The following is a 17,489-nucleotide window of genomic DNA, read 5'->3' as shown; positions in this document are numbered from 1 at the left end:
ATGTTGAGAGAAAAGGATATATTAAAATGAGCAAAAAGCTTAGTATTTTTAAAACCAAAATTTTAAATACCTCAGAAACTAGTTATATCAAAAGAGGTAGTAATCTTTGCCTTCTTTTCGCCTTCTTGCCACCAATATCCTAGATAAGATATGGGCCTGTAGTGGGTAGAATTGTGTCCCCCAAAAGATATGTCAAATCCTAACACATGGCACCCTGTAAATGTGACCTTATTTGGAGACAGTATCTTTGCAGATGTAGTCAAGATGAGGTCATATTGGATCATGGTGAACTCTAATCCAATGCTGTTCTCCCTAGAAAAAGAGTTAGGACACGGATACAAACATAGAAGACAGGGTAGAAGACCACTTGACAACAAAAACTGAGATTGGAGTCAAGCCACTGTAGGCTAAGGAGCAGCAGGGGTTGCTGTGACAACCACCAAAAGCCAGGAAGAGGTTAGGAAGTATTCTTTCCTAGGGCCTACGGAGGAAGCATGGCACTGGGACATTGTGAGTCTAGACATTTAGTTTCTGGAACTGTTAAGACAATAAATTTCTGTTGTTTAAAGCCACCCACTTTGTGGTAATTTGTTACAGCACATCTAGGAAACTAATACAGGGTTTTTTATAATTAATAAAAATTAAACTTTTATTTGGAATGATTTTCCCCCACCTTTCATAATTAAACAGTGCCCTATTTTACATTACATAATTTAAGTAAAAGGCATAATATTTCATGCTAATAAACCACATTTTTTTTTACTCAGAAAAACATGAACCTTTGAAAAAATACAACTTAAGACATAAGCTTTGTTATTTTAAAATTGTAGGGCTTGTCTTTACTTACATATCTTGCCTATAGACCTCACCTTAAAATAGTAACTATAATAGATTACTAAGAACAAAGTAACAAAAATAGACAGTAAATATCAGTACTAAATCCAATAAACTTTGTGTATATATGTTAGTAACATATATAGTATATTACACATTTTTAAAATATAACTTTTATATATTAAAAAGAAGACAAAAGAACAGCAACTCATTTTACCCAAACTCAATGAAGGCTACTGAAATCTTTTAGCTGTGACAGAGACCATTTTACCTTAAACATTTAACTGCATATACAATTACTGATAGGAAACTAAAACAGCTCCCTTTTACACTATTATTTCTTGCCAACATTCCCATAAAAATGTTTAGTTAAGGATTTTTGTACTTAATAAAATTCAAATTGTTCTTAGGGTGTTCAACACAACCATTCAAGTAATAAAATAAGTATTCAGTATTACAGAATAATAAAGTATTTCAGTATTATTCAAGTAATACAGATATATGGCAAATCAATCATGTTATCAACAACTAATAACTAAGAACCATACATGATGAGGACAGAGGTAAATATATATTTACATGCATATTTTCACATGTGTATTTGATTTATAGAAACATACATTAGTATGCATATTCTTATAGGAGAGGAGGCAGAAGCACATATAAACTTTATTCATTTTAAGAGCCAACAAATTAAAAATATATATGGAAAAAAAACCCACAGCTGCTAAAAACTGTTCCATTTTAAATGCAGGTAAAGACAAAATTGATCTTTCAACAGCAACAGCCTTACAAAATAATTTAGTCTGCAAAATTCAATTTTATAATTGAAGTAACTTATCACCATTGTAAGAATTAAGAAAATGCATTAAAGAGATTCTCAACTCTTCAGTAATTACTTCAGAACCATAAAAAGGCACCACAAAGAAGGAACAGATATGCGCTCCATAGTCCAAAAGAAATGAACTAAGTCTATCAAACTGATACTTCTTCCTAAAATTACTAAATTTCTTTCAAGTAACTAAGTTAAACACAAAAGCTACAAAGAGAGGGTAACCTACCATATACAACATTCTGATAGATTGACAGTATATTTATGAATATGTGCCCTCACAGATACGTAGGCAATAGATCATAAAGATGTTGATGTGACTATAAAATTAAAAAACTGAAAGGTCAGAAGGCACATTCTAAAGAATATGAAAATATATTAATAAAGTAAAATTATCTAGAAACCACTATTTGAGGCTTTAAAAAGAAACAAAAAAAAATACACATTTAAATCTTCTTATTCTAAATCAAAAATATTTTCTTACAAAGTTTAAAGGGCTTTTTTATTATTATTTAGGTCCAAAAAAAAAGTTTTTAAAATTCACAACAGAAATAACAGAAAATAAAATGTTCTTCCAATTTCAATATTCTATACAGCACCTCGCTTTCTCCTAATTTTTCCTTAAACTAAAAGGAAACCAGGTAACATTAGTGTGGCAGAGAGTTCCCTGTAGATTCAGTGTGATTTTCCTTATCCTGCTTTTCTTCACGTGGTGAATCTAGTTCATTTCTGCTATCTTCCTCCTCACTGGAATCACTGTCCGATCCACACTCCTCCATCCTGACAGACTGAGGGTCATAAGAAGCACTTTCACAGGTTTTGTCTGTGGGAACAGCTCCTTTCCGCTGGGGCAAGATAGTAAAAAATGCTTCTTGCCAGTCTCTTGTTTCCAGGTATTCCAGAATAATCTCAAACACTGCAATAAAGACAAACTCCATACATTTCTTAGCCAAGTTCATCACAATGCTGCACAATGTCTTTTAAAATACATTGTCTTTGTGTTAAGAGTGCTAGTTTTTCCTAATAACTACTTTGTTCTTATCTCTTCTTTCTATTGTCTGTCAAGCCCAATTTGCCCCAAGGTACTCAAGCCTGTTACCTCTTATCTAGCTTTTTCTCAGTTCAGTTCTTAAGCACTCAGATACTTTACCAGTATCCCATGTCAATTATAATCAATAAAGACCTTTTCAGTTTATCTCCTACTCTTTTTTAGCCCCTTCACATCTTTATCCTTTACATGCTAACAACCTAGTTAGCATTCATTTAACTTTCTTCATGTTTCCTGTAAAGAGCCACTCATGCTAGGAGCTCCTTGTCTGCTTTTTTTATTTTGTTTTTCTTTTCCCATTGGTTGTAGTAAACAGTATCAATATTGTCTCCAGGCTACTCACATCAGCATACTGCTGAGGGGCAAACCTGAATTACTTTGTGGAAAAAGTAATTTCCACTATATATCAAAGGTTTTAGAGTCAATTCATTTGTTGAATCAATAATTTCATTTTTATAACTCCCTAGAACCTGCTATATAGAAAGTATTTAGTGTATAAGAAGTTTAATAAGCAGTTGTGTATTGACTAAAAACTCGGCTTAAAATTTTTTTTAAAGCAAAGTCAAGGCAAAGACAGGTACAAGAATGGATATGTTATTTGCAACAGCAAAAAGAAAAAAACACAATTCAACCATAGCAGAATGGTTAAATTATTGTATATTCAAATGATGGACTATTACATAGCTATTAACAACAAGTTTTTAAATTAATTAATTTATTTGAGACAAGGTCTCACTCTGTCACCCAAATTGGAGTGCAGTGGCACAACCATGGCTCACTGCAGCCTCCACCTCCTGAGCTCAGGTGATCCTCGCATGTTGTCCTCCTGAATAGCTAGGACTACAAGTACCCACCATCACGCCCAGCTAATTTTTGTATTTTTTGTAGAGATGAAGTTTCCTCACGTTGCCCAGGCTGTTTTCGAACTCCTGGGCTTAAGCGATCTGCCTGCCTCGGTCTCCCAAAGTGCTAGGATTAAGATTACAGGCGTGAGCCACTGTGCCTGGCTACCATTAACAATCATTCAATGACATGAAAAAATAAAGTCATAAAGGAGAGAAAATATCCCAGATTTATAACATTGTACGTAATATACTAAAAATCCAATTATGTAATAAATAATAATATATATACATAGGAAAAGAACTAGAAGTCAACACCAAAAAGTTAATACCAAGTATTTCTGTGCAGTAAGACATAGCTAATTTTTTAACACTTTCGTACATTTTCAAAATTTTCTAATATGCATTCTGTTACTTAAACAAATTATAAATGATTACGTTTTACAATTTTGTCTCCAGGAAAGTGTAATACTTTCTACCTATTCAAATACTAAATGCAATATTCTTTCTCACAATGTTCGCTCAGGTGTATTTTCAGTTTATCCCTTATAGCTTACCATGATTAACTGCCAAAACTTTTCGACTATTCATCTTCACAAAATTTCCAAGCGGGAGCTGTGCATGATTGATTCCATAATCTGATGCTTGTTTATATGTGAGTCCCTAAAACAAAGACACGATGACTTCGACAAGAACATTAAATTATTTAAAGTTTCTGTAATAGTATAAATAATTTTTAGATAAGATTTATAGTTCAGAGACTACCTGAATGGGGGGTATGTGTGTGTTTTACTGCTCATTTGGAAACATTCTCTTGAAAATAAGTATAGTCAATGTGCAGAGTATTTGTTTTAAGCTCCTCAAGTTACAAATGAGGAAACCAAAGACATGCTTCCTGCCCAGTTAAAAAGCTCCTCAGCAGCAGAACCACAAGAAAAATCTGGCTCACATATCTCCTGACTCAAATAACTTTTCCCCATTCTACCCTGCCTTTATCTCAGTTTAAAATACAGTCCTGCACTGCATAACAAAGTCTCAGGCAACGACAGATTTCATTTACAGTGGTAGTCCCATGAGATTATAATGGAGCTAAAACATTCCTGTCACCTAGTGACTTTGGAGCTGTTGGAACATCACACTGTAATGCATGACTCAAGTGTTTGTGCTCATGCTGGCAGAAACAAACCTTCTGCTAGTCACATAAAAGTACAGCACATACAATTATGTACAGTACATAATACCTGACAATGATAATAAATAATTACCTGTTACGTATTTACTATACTTTTTATCGTTAGAGTGTACTCCTCCTACTCCTAAAAAAAAAATAATTACATATAAAACAGCCTCAGGCAGGTCCTTCAGGAGGCATTCCAGAAGAAGGCACTGTTATCACAGATCCATGCATGTCATTACCCCTAAAGACCTTCCAGTGGACCAAGATGTAGAAGTAGAAGACAGTGATTTTGATGATCCTGACTCTATGTAGGCCTAGGCTAATGTGTGTGTTTGTGTCTTAGTTTTTAACAAAAAAGTTTAGAAAGTTAAAAAATAAAGAGGATTTTTTTTTTTTAAATTTTAAAAAGTTAAAAAATTAAGAATAGAATAAGGCCTATGGAATACGGATATATGAAGAAAATATTTTTGTACAGCTGTATAATGTGTTTATGCTTTAAGCTAAATGTTATTACAAAAGAGTCCAAAAGTTTAAAAAATTAAGTTTATAAAGTAAAAATGTTACAGTAAGCTAAGGTTAATTCATTATTGAAGAAAAATTTTTAAATAAATTTAGTGTAGAGTAAGTGTACAGTATTTATAAAGTCTACAGTAGTGTACAGTAATATCCAGGTCTTCACATTTATTTGCCACTCACTTACTGACTCACCTAGAGCAACGTGTAGTTGTGTAAGCAGCGCTCATGGTAAGTGCTCTACACATGTATACCACGTATAACCTGTATTTTTAAAATCTTTTATATCATCTATGTTTAAATATGTTTAGAAACACAAAGACCATTATGTTACAGTTGTCTACACTATTCAGTACAGTAACATTCTGTATAGATTTGTAGTCTAGGAGCAATAGGCTATGCCATACAGCCTATGTGTAGTAGGCTATACCGTCTAGTAAGTACCGTCTGTAAGTACACTCTATAATATTGATATCGCTTAATGATGTAATTCTCAGAACATATTCCCATTGTTAAGCAATATACGACTATACTTAAACTGAATTCCTATAGAATCACCATCATTATTCCCATAAATGTAAAAAAAAAAATTAAATTTCCAATAACACTACTTTGCACAAATGGCAAAGACAAGTTAAATGAAAACTTGAATTGAGAAATTTTAAATAACTGACTATAAGTTTTATTTTTCCTTGTCAAAAAAATACAGAATATGAATTTCATCTCTTCTCAAAATTAAAATCTTTGAAGCCTATGTCTAACCAGAACTGAAATGGTCAAAAAACAGAGTACAGGAGAAAGAAAAGCTCAATTTCTCAACTGATGGTTTGTATACTTGGGGGGCGCAAATAATAATAGATTGAAGCAGGTGCTTTTTTTTTTTTTTTTTTTTTTTTTTTTTTGAGACGGAGTCTGGCTCTGTCGCCCGGGCTGGAGTGCAGTGGCCGGATCTCAGCTCACTGCAAGCTCCGCCCCCCGGGTTTTACGCCATTCTCCTGCCTCAGCCTCCCGAGTAGCTGGGACTACAGGCGCCCGCCGCCTCGCCCGGCTAGTTTTTTTGTATTTTTTTAGTAGAGACGGGGTTTCACCGTGTTCGCCAGGATGGTCTCGATCTCCTGACCTCGTGATCCGCCCGTCTCGGCCTCCCAAAGTGCTGGGATTACAGGCTTGAGCCACCGTGCCCGGCCTGAAGCAGGTGCTTTTGAAAACAAAATTGTTTTAGTTCAGAGAAACATAAACATGAGAAAGAATGTGGTTCTATATAAATAACAAAATAGAATTTTTCCACAAAGAAAAAAATAAAAAGGCTAAAGATCATTCTGATAAAATTCCTTATGATGCAATAGAGCTGCAACTGTCCAATTGGTAGCCATGTGTGACTACTTAAATTTAAATTAATTACAATTTTAAAAATTCAGTTCTTCAGTCATACTGCACACATTTCAAGTGCTCAACAGCCACAAAGCTAACATACTGGACAAGCAGATATGAAGAATTTTGCATGCTGCAATGTAACTGGCGAAGTACAAAATGACATTTTCTTTTAGAAAGTGCTTTTCTGTAATTTTTCATCCAAATAAAGGTATGGATGGGAAGAGAGAAAAGTACAAATGAAAGAGAACAGAAAAAACATCCCATGAAAATAATATATTTAAAAACTAGTTAAGTTCTAATGGCTTAGCAACTGATTAGCAGCAGATTCTTCTATCAATAAAGCATAGCATTTAAGCATGTGGATGGACTCCAGAGCAATCAGCCTGGTTTCAAATAGCTGCTCTGTCATCTACTACTGTTGATTTTAGACTTAATTTCTCTGTGCTGTGAATTCCTTACCTGTGGAATGGAGATAATAATAGCACTAATCTCACTGGGTTGTAGTGAAGATTAAGCAAGCTAATATATGTGAAATACTTTGTTTAGCTCAAAAAGTGACTGACGTATAGTAGGCACTCAATAAACATCAGCTATTGTTAGTATTATTGTTACTTTCAGGAAATGGTGATGTATCAATTTTAAGTACAAGCAAAAGCAAAAATAAAAATTTAATAGTACCTTGTGATGGTTGTGATCTACTAATCCTCCAATCACATAGGCCTTTGATTCATCTAATTCCTTCAGTATATTAGGTGAATCTGATGTAAGATAAATCAGGTCTTCTTTTTTTATGAGTTCACTATAGTGCTCTGGTTTGATATGGATATCCTTTAAGACAATGGGGAAAGAGATTACTAATTAATAGGACCTTATGAAAGTTGGCTAAAAATGATTATTCTATTTTCCCAAAACAAATCCAGTCAAAAACATATGAAACAAAGTTTGAAAGAATATAATTACAATGCATTATTTTGAATTTACTACATCAATTTCTTATAATCTCACATTTTGATCATTTAAATAGCCTCTTAGTTTTGTTTCCTCGTTGTTGGCCTTAAACCCCTCCAATCTACTTCCACACACTGATAGCAGGCTCTAAAAACACTACTTTTAACGTTTTATCTTTTTCTGTGGGATAAAATCTAAACTCCTTAATTTAGAAACTCTTTCCTGAATATAGCACTAATCTACTTTGCCAGCTTTATTTCCAGTTCCAACAAAACAAATGCATTTTTACTGCCACATATTTGCTTACATTGTTCTACGACCAAAGAATGCCTTCTCCAATTACTTCCTCTCCATCTATATGAATCATGAAAGGGAAATAGCTGGTCAGGAGTGGTGGCTCATGCCTGTAATCCCAGCACTTTGGAAGGCTGAGGTAGGTGGATCACAAGGTCAGGAGTTCGAGACCAGCCTGGTCAACATGGTGAAACTCCGTCTCTACTAAAAATATAAAAATTAGCTGGGCATGGTGACAGGTGCCTGTAATCCCAGCTACTCAGGAGGCTGAGGATGGGGAATTGTTTGAATCCGGGAGGCAGAGGTTACAGTGAGCCGAGATCGTGCCATTGCACTCCAGCCTGGGTGACAGTACAAGAGACTACGTCTCAAAATCCATGTATCTGTTCTACAAAGAGACACACATTTGAAAACTTCTTCACCAGAATTGTCAGGTCACAGGTACAAAATTGAACAACAGCTGGCAGTCATGATTTTGTAAGCCACATTGATTGCATAAAAGATGTATCACCAGGCTCAGATGACATTTATCCATAATTTTTAATGAAACCAAGAATGAAGCAAAAGAACTCTCTCCTAAAATGTATAATTAATAAATAGCCACTTTTCTGGAAAATGTTATATTATAAATTTAATAAAGGCCCCAAGAAGAACCTGATTAATTACAGAACAATTAATCTCAAGTCCCTCTGGAAAGCTGATGGTATAAATGATAAATTTAATAAGTTGCAAAATAACTAAAAACATGCCTCTTTTAATTTATTACACTACTTCTTGGAAAACCAGGTACAAATGTAGGATTTGATAAATATATTGTACTTAAAAACTTAAAAGCCTTTGAAAACGTTTCATATCATAGGCTATTAATAAAATAAATGCCTTCGTTATGCAATTAGTGAGTGTGAAAGGGAAAATGTGTCACTGAGAGAACTGACTTTGAGAAAGAAAAAAGGTATAGGGATAACCCAGTACTTCTCTAAATAGGATCAAGTTCCTCAGGGACTGGTACCAAAGCCAATCTATTTAGTCACCTTTACCAATGACTGAGAACAATTTGGTCCAATAGAAAAAATTGTGAGGCCACACACGCAATTTTAAATATTCTAGTATCCGCATTTTTAAAAATGAAAATAGGTGAAATTAATTTTAACAATTTATTTTATTAACACAGCATACCCAAAATTTTATCATTTGAACATATAATAAATATTTCAAAAATTATCTAGGAGATATTCACATTCTTCCTCTCTCTTCTGTGGTACCGAGTCTTTGAAATCCTGTATGTATTTCACATTCATAGCACATTTCAATTCACAATTCAGACTGTCATATTTCAAGTTAATAGCCACATGCAGTTAGTGGCCAGCACAGGGTAAGAAGAAACAGAATGCAGGCACACTTCCAAAATTTAGAGTGACTTCATTTTTATAGGTAACATATAATGTATAGCTAGTATGCCAGGGAGAAATTATATAAAGGCCCTTAAAATTATTTCTTTTTAAAAATATGTTTTAAAAGTTGACCATAAAATAGGTAAGATTTAATGAGAACAAATACAAGCTACCAGATATCTCACTCCCTTCTTCAGCATCTCTGATTTGTAATCTTAGACTTAGGTTCAGAGATTGCATCTGGAGATTGTTGTATTAAGTAGCATTATATAGAGTTTAGGTACGAAATGTAGACCTTTAGAAACATAAAAATACTTGGAATTATGTGAGAGTTCATCTGTTTTAATTACCTTCCAGTTGACCCATCCTTTGTCATTTTCATCCATGTTCTTTTTCAGCTGGCCTCCATGGCTTGTCAAGTAAAACTGATAAAAGATTTGTAGGTATAGAAAGAGAGAACATATGACCATTTAAGTCTAATGTTTTATTTCTCTCATCTACTCATCTGATGATCAATGAAACACAAAATATATTTATTCTCATTTATCTAGAAAAAAAAATTTGTGACATGCTTTGAACATACAATAAACTGGGGCAGAAATAGTATGTTTCGTGTGCATGCTTCATAACCCAGTAGCTGCGGTATCCCATTTACATTTTCATTCCAAGTAGTTATAACATGGCTATACCTTAATTATCACTTGTCTGCAAATTCCCTGCTTCCATGTCAAGTTCCCAGTCCTCTTTTTTTTTTTAAACAATACAAAGTCTTCATAATTTTTCTTTGATTCTAAACCCTGATACCTATTTAAGTTTGAATCATAGGTGAGAAGGGGTCTACTACAGATAAAAATGGGGATAAAAGGACTATCACAGAAGTGTGATATGAAACTATAAAACAAAAAGTACAAAATACAAAAATTTAAAATTACTATTACTTGGTAAAAACAAAATATCTAACCAAAATATATTAACAGTTCCTGGTTCTTAACATCAGTGAGCCAGTATTAATTTTTAGGTCACCTAGAATTCCAACAGAAAGATGTTATTCTTAACAGTAGCCAAATAGTCTCCCAAATCACTCCCTCATCTCAGCTTAAAAAAGACTTGACAAAACTCTCAGTGACCCAAAAGAAAACTAAAAACCTTTAAGTAGACAAAACCTATACAACAGATACCACAGCATATATCAAGCGGTGGCAGCCACAGCTTCTGCCTCTCCATCCAATCTTTCTCCCACATTGGAAGTAATTGTAAACTGAGAAACTGGTATAAAAATATATGTACGTCCCATAAAGAAGATATTCAACTACAGGCAAGGAAAAGGCCAATTTGTGTAAGACTGATGATTACTGGAAACAGTGTGTCTAAGATAACATATTAAAAGATGTTTAAAATATTTTGCTTTATTTTTGTCAAAAAAGAAAACATTTTTCAAATAGGCATTAAAAAAGATTATCTGTAAGACTCCTGCAAAGACTATAGGAATTATCTATGTCTTTTGCCACAAAAGATATAAAAGAAAACTAGAGTCTGCTTTAAAATCTTCAGACATACCTGCACAGGATGCAGTGCCCGTCGGTTTTCTGCGTAACATCGTTGAATCTGCTTATGAAGTTTCTTAATGTCCTATTACAGAGTCAATTTTTAAAGCAAAGTTATTAAAATTGTCTATGGCCATTCCACAATCTTAAAGGAATGGAATAGGCAGAAGGGATGACTATATACATACAATTTTTCTTCTTAAATACAAATGCATTCTGATAAATGTTATTTGATTTCCTTACATTAACAAAATTACTATAAGTTAATGCTCTGTAAGTGACCCATTATTACATATTTTGTATTTATTTAAAATGCTAGTTCATGAAAACAGTTACTGTCTTAAGAGACAACAACAACAAAAGACTTTCAGAGCCATATTACTATTTTCATGTTTTACCAACAACACTGGTAAAACCCCGTAGATCTTTATGATTAATAAGTGGTTAATTTAGTTCTGTCATCTAGATTGTGAAGTGTGTGTGTTTGTCTCTCTTTCCTGTCTGCACACATACTGACACACACACATATAAATATACATATTTATTATATCAATGCAATTTGCTAGCTAATTTAACTTAGGGGAAATAAATTTTGAAAAACTTAAGATTCATTTCAATACACAAATTTATATAAAAGGGATATTACATATTAAAACAAAAATGATTTGATCTAATTCATATACAAGATTTTTCTGACAATGATTCATGATACCTTTAATACCATCAAGTCATCAAAACTACAGTCAATAATAAGGCGAAGGGTGCTATGAACAACATCTCTTCGAACACGTTTTCTGTCATTTCCATCTGAGTTTGATTCCATTTGACATTGTCGCTCCAATTTTTTCCTCTTGCGTTTTTCTTTCCGCTTTTGTCTAAAATTAGTAATTGAAATAACATTTTGTTATTGTGTATTCAGTTATTCACAACTCTTCTATATAAACAATTACTTCTAAAAACCATCAAGTTAAGCCATATGAAATTGTCACTTCTGTGACCATTCAAATATGGTCAAGTATTAGCAGTTTTATATAGTACATCTAAAAGCTTCAGATAGGAAGGAAATGAGCTTCCAAAAATGATCTAAAGCTTTCTGTCTAAATCCTAACTATACTACCTGAAGAGCTTCATTTGTTATTGGTATCATATTATCCCTAAGAAAACCCTCTAAATACTGAGTTTGAGTTGTATTGAATTTTACTTTCATAATTCACCTAGATGATTTTTAAGCCACATTTATAAGGTATAGAAAAAAGCAAAATAAAATTGTTCATTAAAAAAATTACATACTTTTGCTCTAATTTATACCAACTATAGTTTATTTTCTCTCCACAAACTTTGGCATTTATCATAGTAACAAATTTAGACTAATTGCTTTCACCAAAATCTGCAATGGTTCTTGTGGCAAAATCAATGTTAGGCCAAAACTTGATCTTTCTGAGTTGGCTGTTTTTATTCCATAACTAGCACATGGACACTAATTACATCCCTTATCTAAGTCAGTTGTTTCAAAAATTGTGCTGCTACTCATAATAAGGTTCTGCATGAGAAAAAGTGTTGAGTGCAAGATCATCAACAGTGCTAAAAGATACCCCAATAATAATGTTAAAAAATAGTCTTAACAGCCAGTTGACAGTGTTAGCTAACAATATACATTTTTAGCTTCAATTTTTTTCTCTTGCGTTTTTCTTTCCGCTTTTGTCTAAAACTAGTAAATGAATTTTAAGTAACAAAAATATGCCAAAGGGCTATGCAAGCTCTAACATTCCATATTTCTAAATAGGAAGAGAGCATATACATTTGAAACACATACTTGCGGAGTTCCCGTTGCTCTTCCCATTGTTTCTGTTTTATTAGTTTTTTCATTTGTCGCTTAGATATTGGTTCACACCCTTCACCTAATCTTGGCTTCTGGCTTTCCTCTTGATGTTCATTTATGCCTTGCTTTTTGTCAACATTAGAAGTTTCAATAAATGCTGGCAACATTTCAGATGACATTATTTGGTGCCTCTGAAAAACAACTTTTGACATGAACAGATAATTTACAAGCACAAAAAAGTTAAAAAACTCAATCAATATGATTAAAGTTAAACCATACAATAAATAGAAATAAAACTTTAGACAAATAAATGTCATTTATTGGTAACTATCATTTAAATACCATTTAATATAAATTAAATATCATTCATCAGCAATGCTAGCAAAGGTCTAAAGAAATGGGGTGTTTCATATACTATTAGTGGTCATGGTACAATTTTTCCAGAAGGCAAGACATACATGTTTTAAGAGCTTTAAAATCTCTATTTAGACACCCTTTGACCCAGTAATTTATTTCCTTAAATTTCTGTAAATAAATCAGACATGCACACAAAAATGTGCACAAGAGTACATGCAATGAATGCAGTGTTAAAAAACAGTGAAAAGTTAGAAACCTCCTGAATGTCAGTGAAAGGAAACTAAACAATTATGGTTAATCTATAACATGGGCAAGGAATACTAAGCAGCCAGTAAAACGTATATATCCAAAATTATTTAGTAAGGGGAAACGGTTATACGTTAAATAAAACCAAATAAAACAATATATACGTTACGACCAACTTTTTAAAAAAGGTATACACACACACAAGTTTAATTCTTACCCATGGTTTTCTACATTTTCTAAAGTTATGTAATGAAAATGTTTTTAATAAAACAAAAAATCTTAAAAAGAGATGAAAAGCATCTTTTCTATAGTCTTCTTTAATGCTGTAGAATGAGGGAGACTATGAAAAGACAGAACTGATTTTTAAAACTGAAATCAATAACCAGGAAACAAATTCACTTGATACAAATTAAAAATAGGGCAATCTGAAAATGACTTTAAAATAAATTTGGCTGAAACATTTCAGAGAGGTCATAAGGGAATAATAACTATAATAACAAAACAGAAAATTGTGGTATAAAAGCAGGCTTTACTAAAAGGTAAAACAAGAATCTGAGAAAAAGAACAATTTGAAAACTAGGAAATGAAGACATAAAAACTTCAATAGAAGAGACAAACTCCAGATTACCTGGAGTCCCAAGAAGTAACTGATGACTTAGAAGACATCCTGACAATCTGACTCAGGATGCAGACAAAAATCGAACAGAAAAACAATATGGAGGAGCAGTAAAGACTTGGATAACAGAATGAGAGAGATAAAGGAAAACAAGGTAATTAGAGATAAACATATAGCCTTGAATGCACTTTTTTTTTTTTTTTAAGCTAGAAAGTAAGGTAAGCACTCAATTTAAGAAACTGGAGGTAGGGAAACTGAATAAGCCTAAAAAGACTACATGGAAAAAAATTTTTAAAATATGTATTTTGATTCCCTGGATCACTTTTATTTTCCTTTCTTTCAATACACAATACATTAAATAAAATTCAGCAATGCAGGTATCCAAAACAATACCGGGTGGAGGAAACTTAAAAGCACAATTAAAATTCACAGAAAACAAACTGCTCTCTTCATGAAATAATAATATTCCAAGAGAGCACATTTCTGTTTATCAGTGGCATTATTTTCAGTTAATTCTCTATTTTATTCAAAAACTGCACATGTTGATTACTTCTATGTGAAGATTTTTTTTTTTTTTTTTTTTTTTTGAGACAGAGTCTCGCTCTGTGGCCCAGGCTGGAGTGCAGTGGCCCTATCTCAGCTCACTGCGACTTCCGCCTCCCGGGTTCAGGTGATTCCACCGCCTCAGCCTTCTGACTAGCTGGGATTCCAAAGGCGCGCCACCATGCGTGACTAATTTTTGTATTTCTAGTACAGAAGGGGTTTCACCACGTTGGTCAGGCTGGTCTCGAACTCCTGACCCTGGAGTGCAGTGGCCTGATCTCGGCTCACTGCAACTTCTGCCTCCCGGGTTCAGGCGATTCCACTGCCTCAGCCTTCTGCGTAGCTGGAATTCCAGGCGCGCGCCACCATGCCTGGCTAATTTTTGTATTTTTAGTAGAGAAGGGGGTTTAACCACGTTGGTCAGGCTGGTCTCGAACTCCTGACCTCGTGATCCGCCCGCCTCGGCCTCCTGAAGTGCTGGGATTACAGACAAAAACCACCAGGCCCGGCTTACGTGAAGACTTTTTAAAAAGCAATTAATGTTTTACAGTTTATGTACACCAGGGGGAGCATTTGCTTTTCCTATCCAAGAAGTCTGCAGTTAAATTTAATTTGACCTGTCATAGTACAGCAATGTTTCAGTCTCCCAAATACAAGGAAAGGTGATGAGCTGGTCAACATCTTCATCTTCATCATCACCATCATCTTTTTAAAAACTATTCCTAATTAAGAAAACACACTGTACTAAGTGAAGTTTTTAGGCTTTAAACAAGCCAGGTGCACTGAGACAAATGGAATGCAACAAAAATGATGCCAGCTTGATATCTTATAAATTATTCCTTATAGTATACTTTACAAAGATATCTACCAACTCGCACTGTCTACACTATACAATAAGTATAATGTATATCTACACTGCACTATGTACCAGCGTGTTCAGATTGAATGTTAAGCAAAACATAGCATTTTATTAGGTATACTTGCTTTCTAATCGTTTTAGTTTGGGCAATAATTTATAAAATTCTGTGGCAGTTGTTCATTCCTTTCTCACATGCAGTGATGCTCATCGTACATTTTCATTCATTCAACCAAGTTCAACAAATGTTCAAGAATGTATTTTACAGTAACTATAAAAATATTTGTGTGAGGTCGGGCGCAGTGGCTCATGCGTGTAATCCCAACACTTTGGGAGGTCGAGGTGGGCGGATCACCTGAGGTCAGGAGTTCGAAACCAACATGGCAAAATCTCGTCTCTACTAAAAATACAAAAATTAGCCAAGCGTGGTGGTGGACGCCTGTAATCCCAGCTACTCGGGAGGCTGAGGCAGAAGAATCCCTTGAACCTGGGAAGCAGAGGTTTCAGTGAGCCAAGATCGCATCACTGCACTCCAGCTAGGGCAACAGAGCAAGACTTCGCCTCCTATATGTGTGTGTGTGTGTGAAATTTTACTTTTGCATAAAATTTTAAAAATCTGTAGGGTTCATTTGCAGATATAGGTTATCAGGTGGGCTTACAAACTATCTTACATTGTATTTACATATCTTAGCACAGCTTAAGGCAAGGAGGATACATCCTAAATCAATGAGCACCAAAAGAAATAAAAAAGTTTTTTAAAACGGCATTAATTTATGGATTGGGATAAAATAAATATTCGTCGTAATTTATGACAGTCTCCCTTTCAGAAAAATCTCAACGAATGTGGGAATAATGCAGATTAGAATTAATGACTTGACAGCAATAGCAAAAGAATGTCCTTTTTTTTTTTTTCTTTTTTTTTTTTTTTTGAGACCCAGTCTCGCTAGGTCGCCCAGGCTGGAGTGCAGTGGCAAAATCTCGGCTCATTGCAACCTCTGCCTTCCGGGTTCAAGCAGTTTTCCTGCCTCAGATTCCTTAGCCGGGATTACTGGCATGCGCCACCACGCCCGGCTAATTTTGTATTTTTAGTAGAGACGGGGTTTCACCATGTTGGTCAGGCTGGTCCCGAACTCCTGACCTCAGGTGATCTACAACACGCCTTACCCTCCCAAAGTGCGGGGATTACAGGCGTGAGTCACCGCGCCTGGTCAGGAATGCCCTTTTTAAAGACATGCTGGCTAAACGTGGAGCAGCGAAAAGCCCTTTGTTCACTTCAGTTGTCAAGCCTTTTGAGCAGAGGGTTGGGAATGCAAGGGGCAGAGGAGATTCATAAAGTGACAAGTAATGTGTCGCCATCCTCTTTATATCTCTAGAAAAATTCCCAAAATTTAAAGTAGTTCAGTGAAATCAAGTAACACTTCGATCTTTTTAAAACTGTCCTCAGCTCACAGCACCTGCAGCAATTTCCCCTCGGGCTTTCTACATTTCAGAGGGTTCAGTCACGTCAGCCCTTCGCAGGAAAAATGAGGTAAGGCACCTTTAAAGAGGTAACGCCCACGGTCTCTGGCCACGAAGTGGCAGGGTCGTAACACGCTTTCCGGCCCTTTAGAGTACAGATTTCCCTCTCATTCTTTGCAAACTCACTTTTAACATACTACGGGCCGATGGCAACCCCAAAACACAAGCCGACGAAGAGCGCACAACCACAGGGGCGGAGCCTCGCCCACTCTCCCTTCTACGCTCCCAGCCAGCGAACGCATTTCAGAGGCGGGATTAAGCTGCTGCTGGCGAACCAGGAAGCAGCTGGGTAGGCCGCGGGAGGCGCCTATCAACGACGTCATTTCCTTCGGCAACAGCGCAGCAGGCAACCACTTCCACACCACTGCTCCCCTCTACCCCGGAAGCCCTTGTTGGTAGTCGGGGGCTGCATGGCACGCACCCCTTTGCGCCCAAATAATATCATAGTGCGGGGGAGCGCCAGCCAGTGCAGGACACTTACCGAGATGAGGAGTTGATAGGGAAGTGAAATCTCAGAAAGAAAGCCTTTCTAGGTTGGCCTGGTTACCGCTCACGCTTCCTTCCACAGAAACTTCAATTCCCAGAGGCAGGGGCGGTAGTTACACAGTGGAGGCTACGGCGGCTGCGTCTTACGTCATCGAACTGCGCCAATTTAGAACCCGCAATGGGAGAAAGGGGAGGGGTTTATGCGGGGCGGGGTGTGGAGTTAGGGTTTTGGGAGCGGGAGGTAGTTACAG

General features: G+C 35.3%; 1 protein-coding gene across 2 annotated transcripts; it reads right to left on the bottom strand.

Annotated features, from left to right (window-relative positions):
* Positions 1-813: 813 nt before the first annotated feature.
* Positions 814-17,395, bottom strand: TRMT10A (tRNA methyltransferase 10A). Of its 2 annotated transcripts, none has more exons than XM_050791546.1 (8): positions 17,234-17,395; positions 12,611-12,818; positions 11,510-11,672; positions 10,811-10,882; positions 9,604-9,678; positions 7,299-7,448; positions 4,114-4,219; positions 814-2,582 (listed from the first exon to the last, which is right to left on the bottom strand). In XM_050791546.1, the coding sequence occupies exons 2-8, from the start codon at positions 12,793-12,795 to the stop codon at positions 2,314-2,316; spliced, it is 1,020 nt and encodes a 339-aa protein (XP_050647503.1). In that variant the 5' UTR covers positions 12,796-12,818; positions 17,234-17,395; the 3' UTR covers positions 814-2,313. The 2 variants fall into 2 exon arrangements, with proteins under 2 accessions (XP_050647503.1, XP_050647505.1); XM_050791548.1 differs by lacking the exon at positions 17,234-17,395 and adding an exon at positions 16,879-17,045.
* Positions 17,396-17,489: the final 94 nt, after the last annotated feature.

This window comes from Macaca thibetana, chromosome 5 (assembly GCF_024542745.1).
Source record: "Macaca thibetana thibetana isolate TM-01 chromosome 5, ASM2454274v1, whole genome shotgun sequence".
NCBI lineage: Eukaryota > Metazoa > Chordata > Mammalia > Primates > Cercopithecidae > Macaca > Macaca thibetana.
The sequence above is the reverse complement of the archived record's forward strand: the minus strand, read 5'-3'. Positions and strand labels throughout refer to the sequence as shown.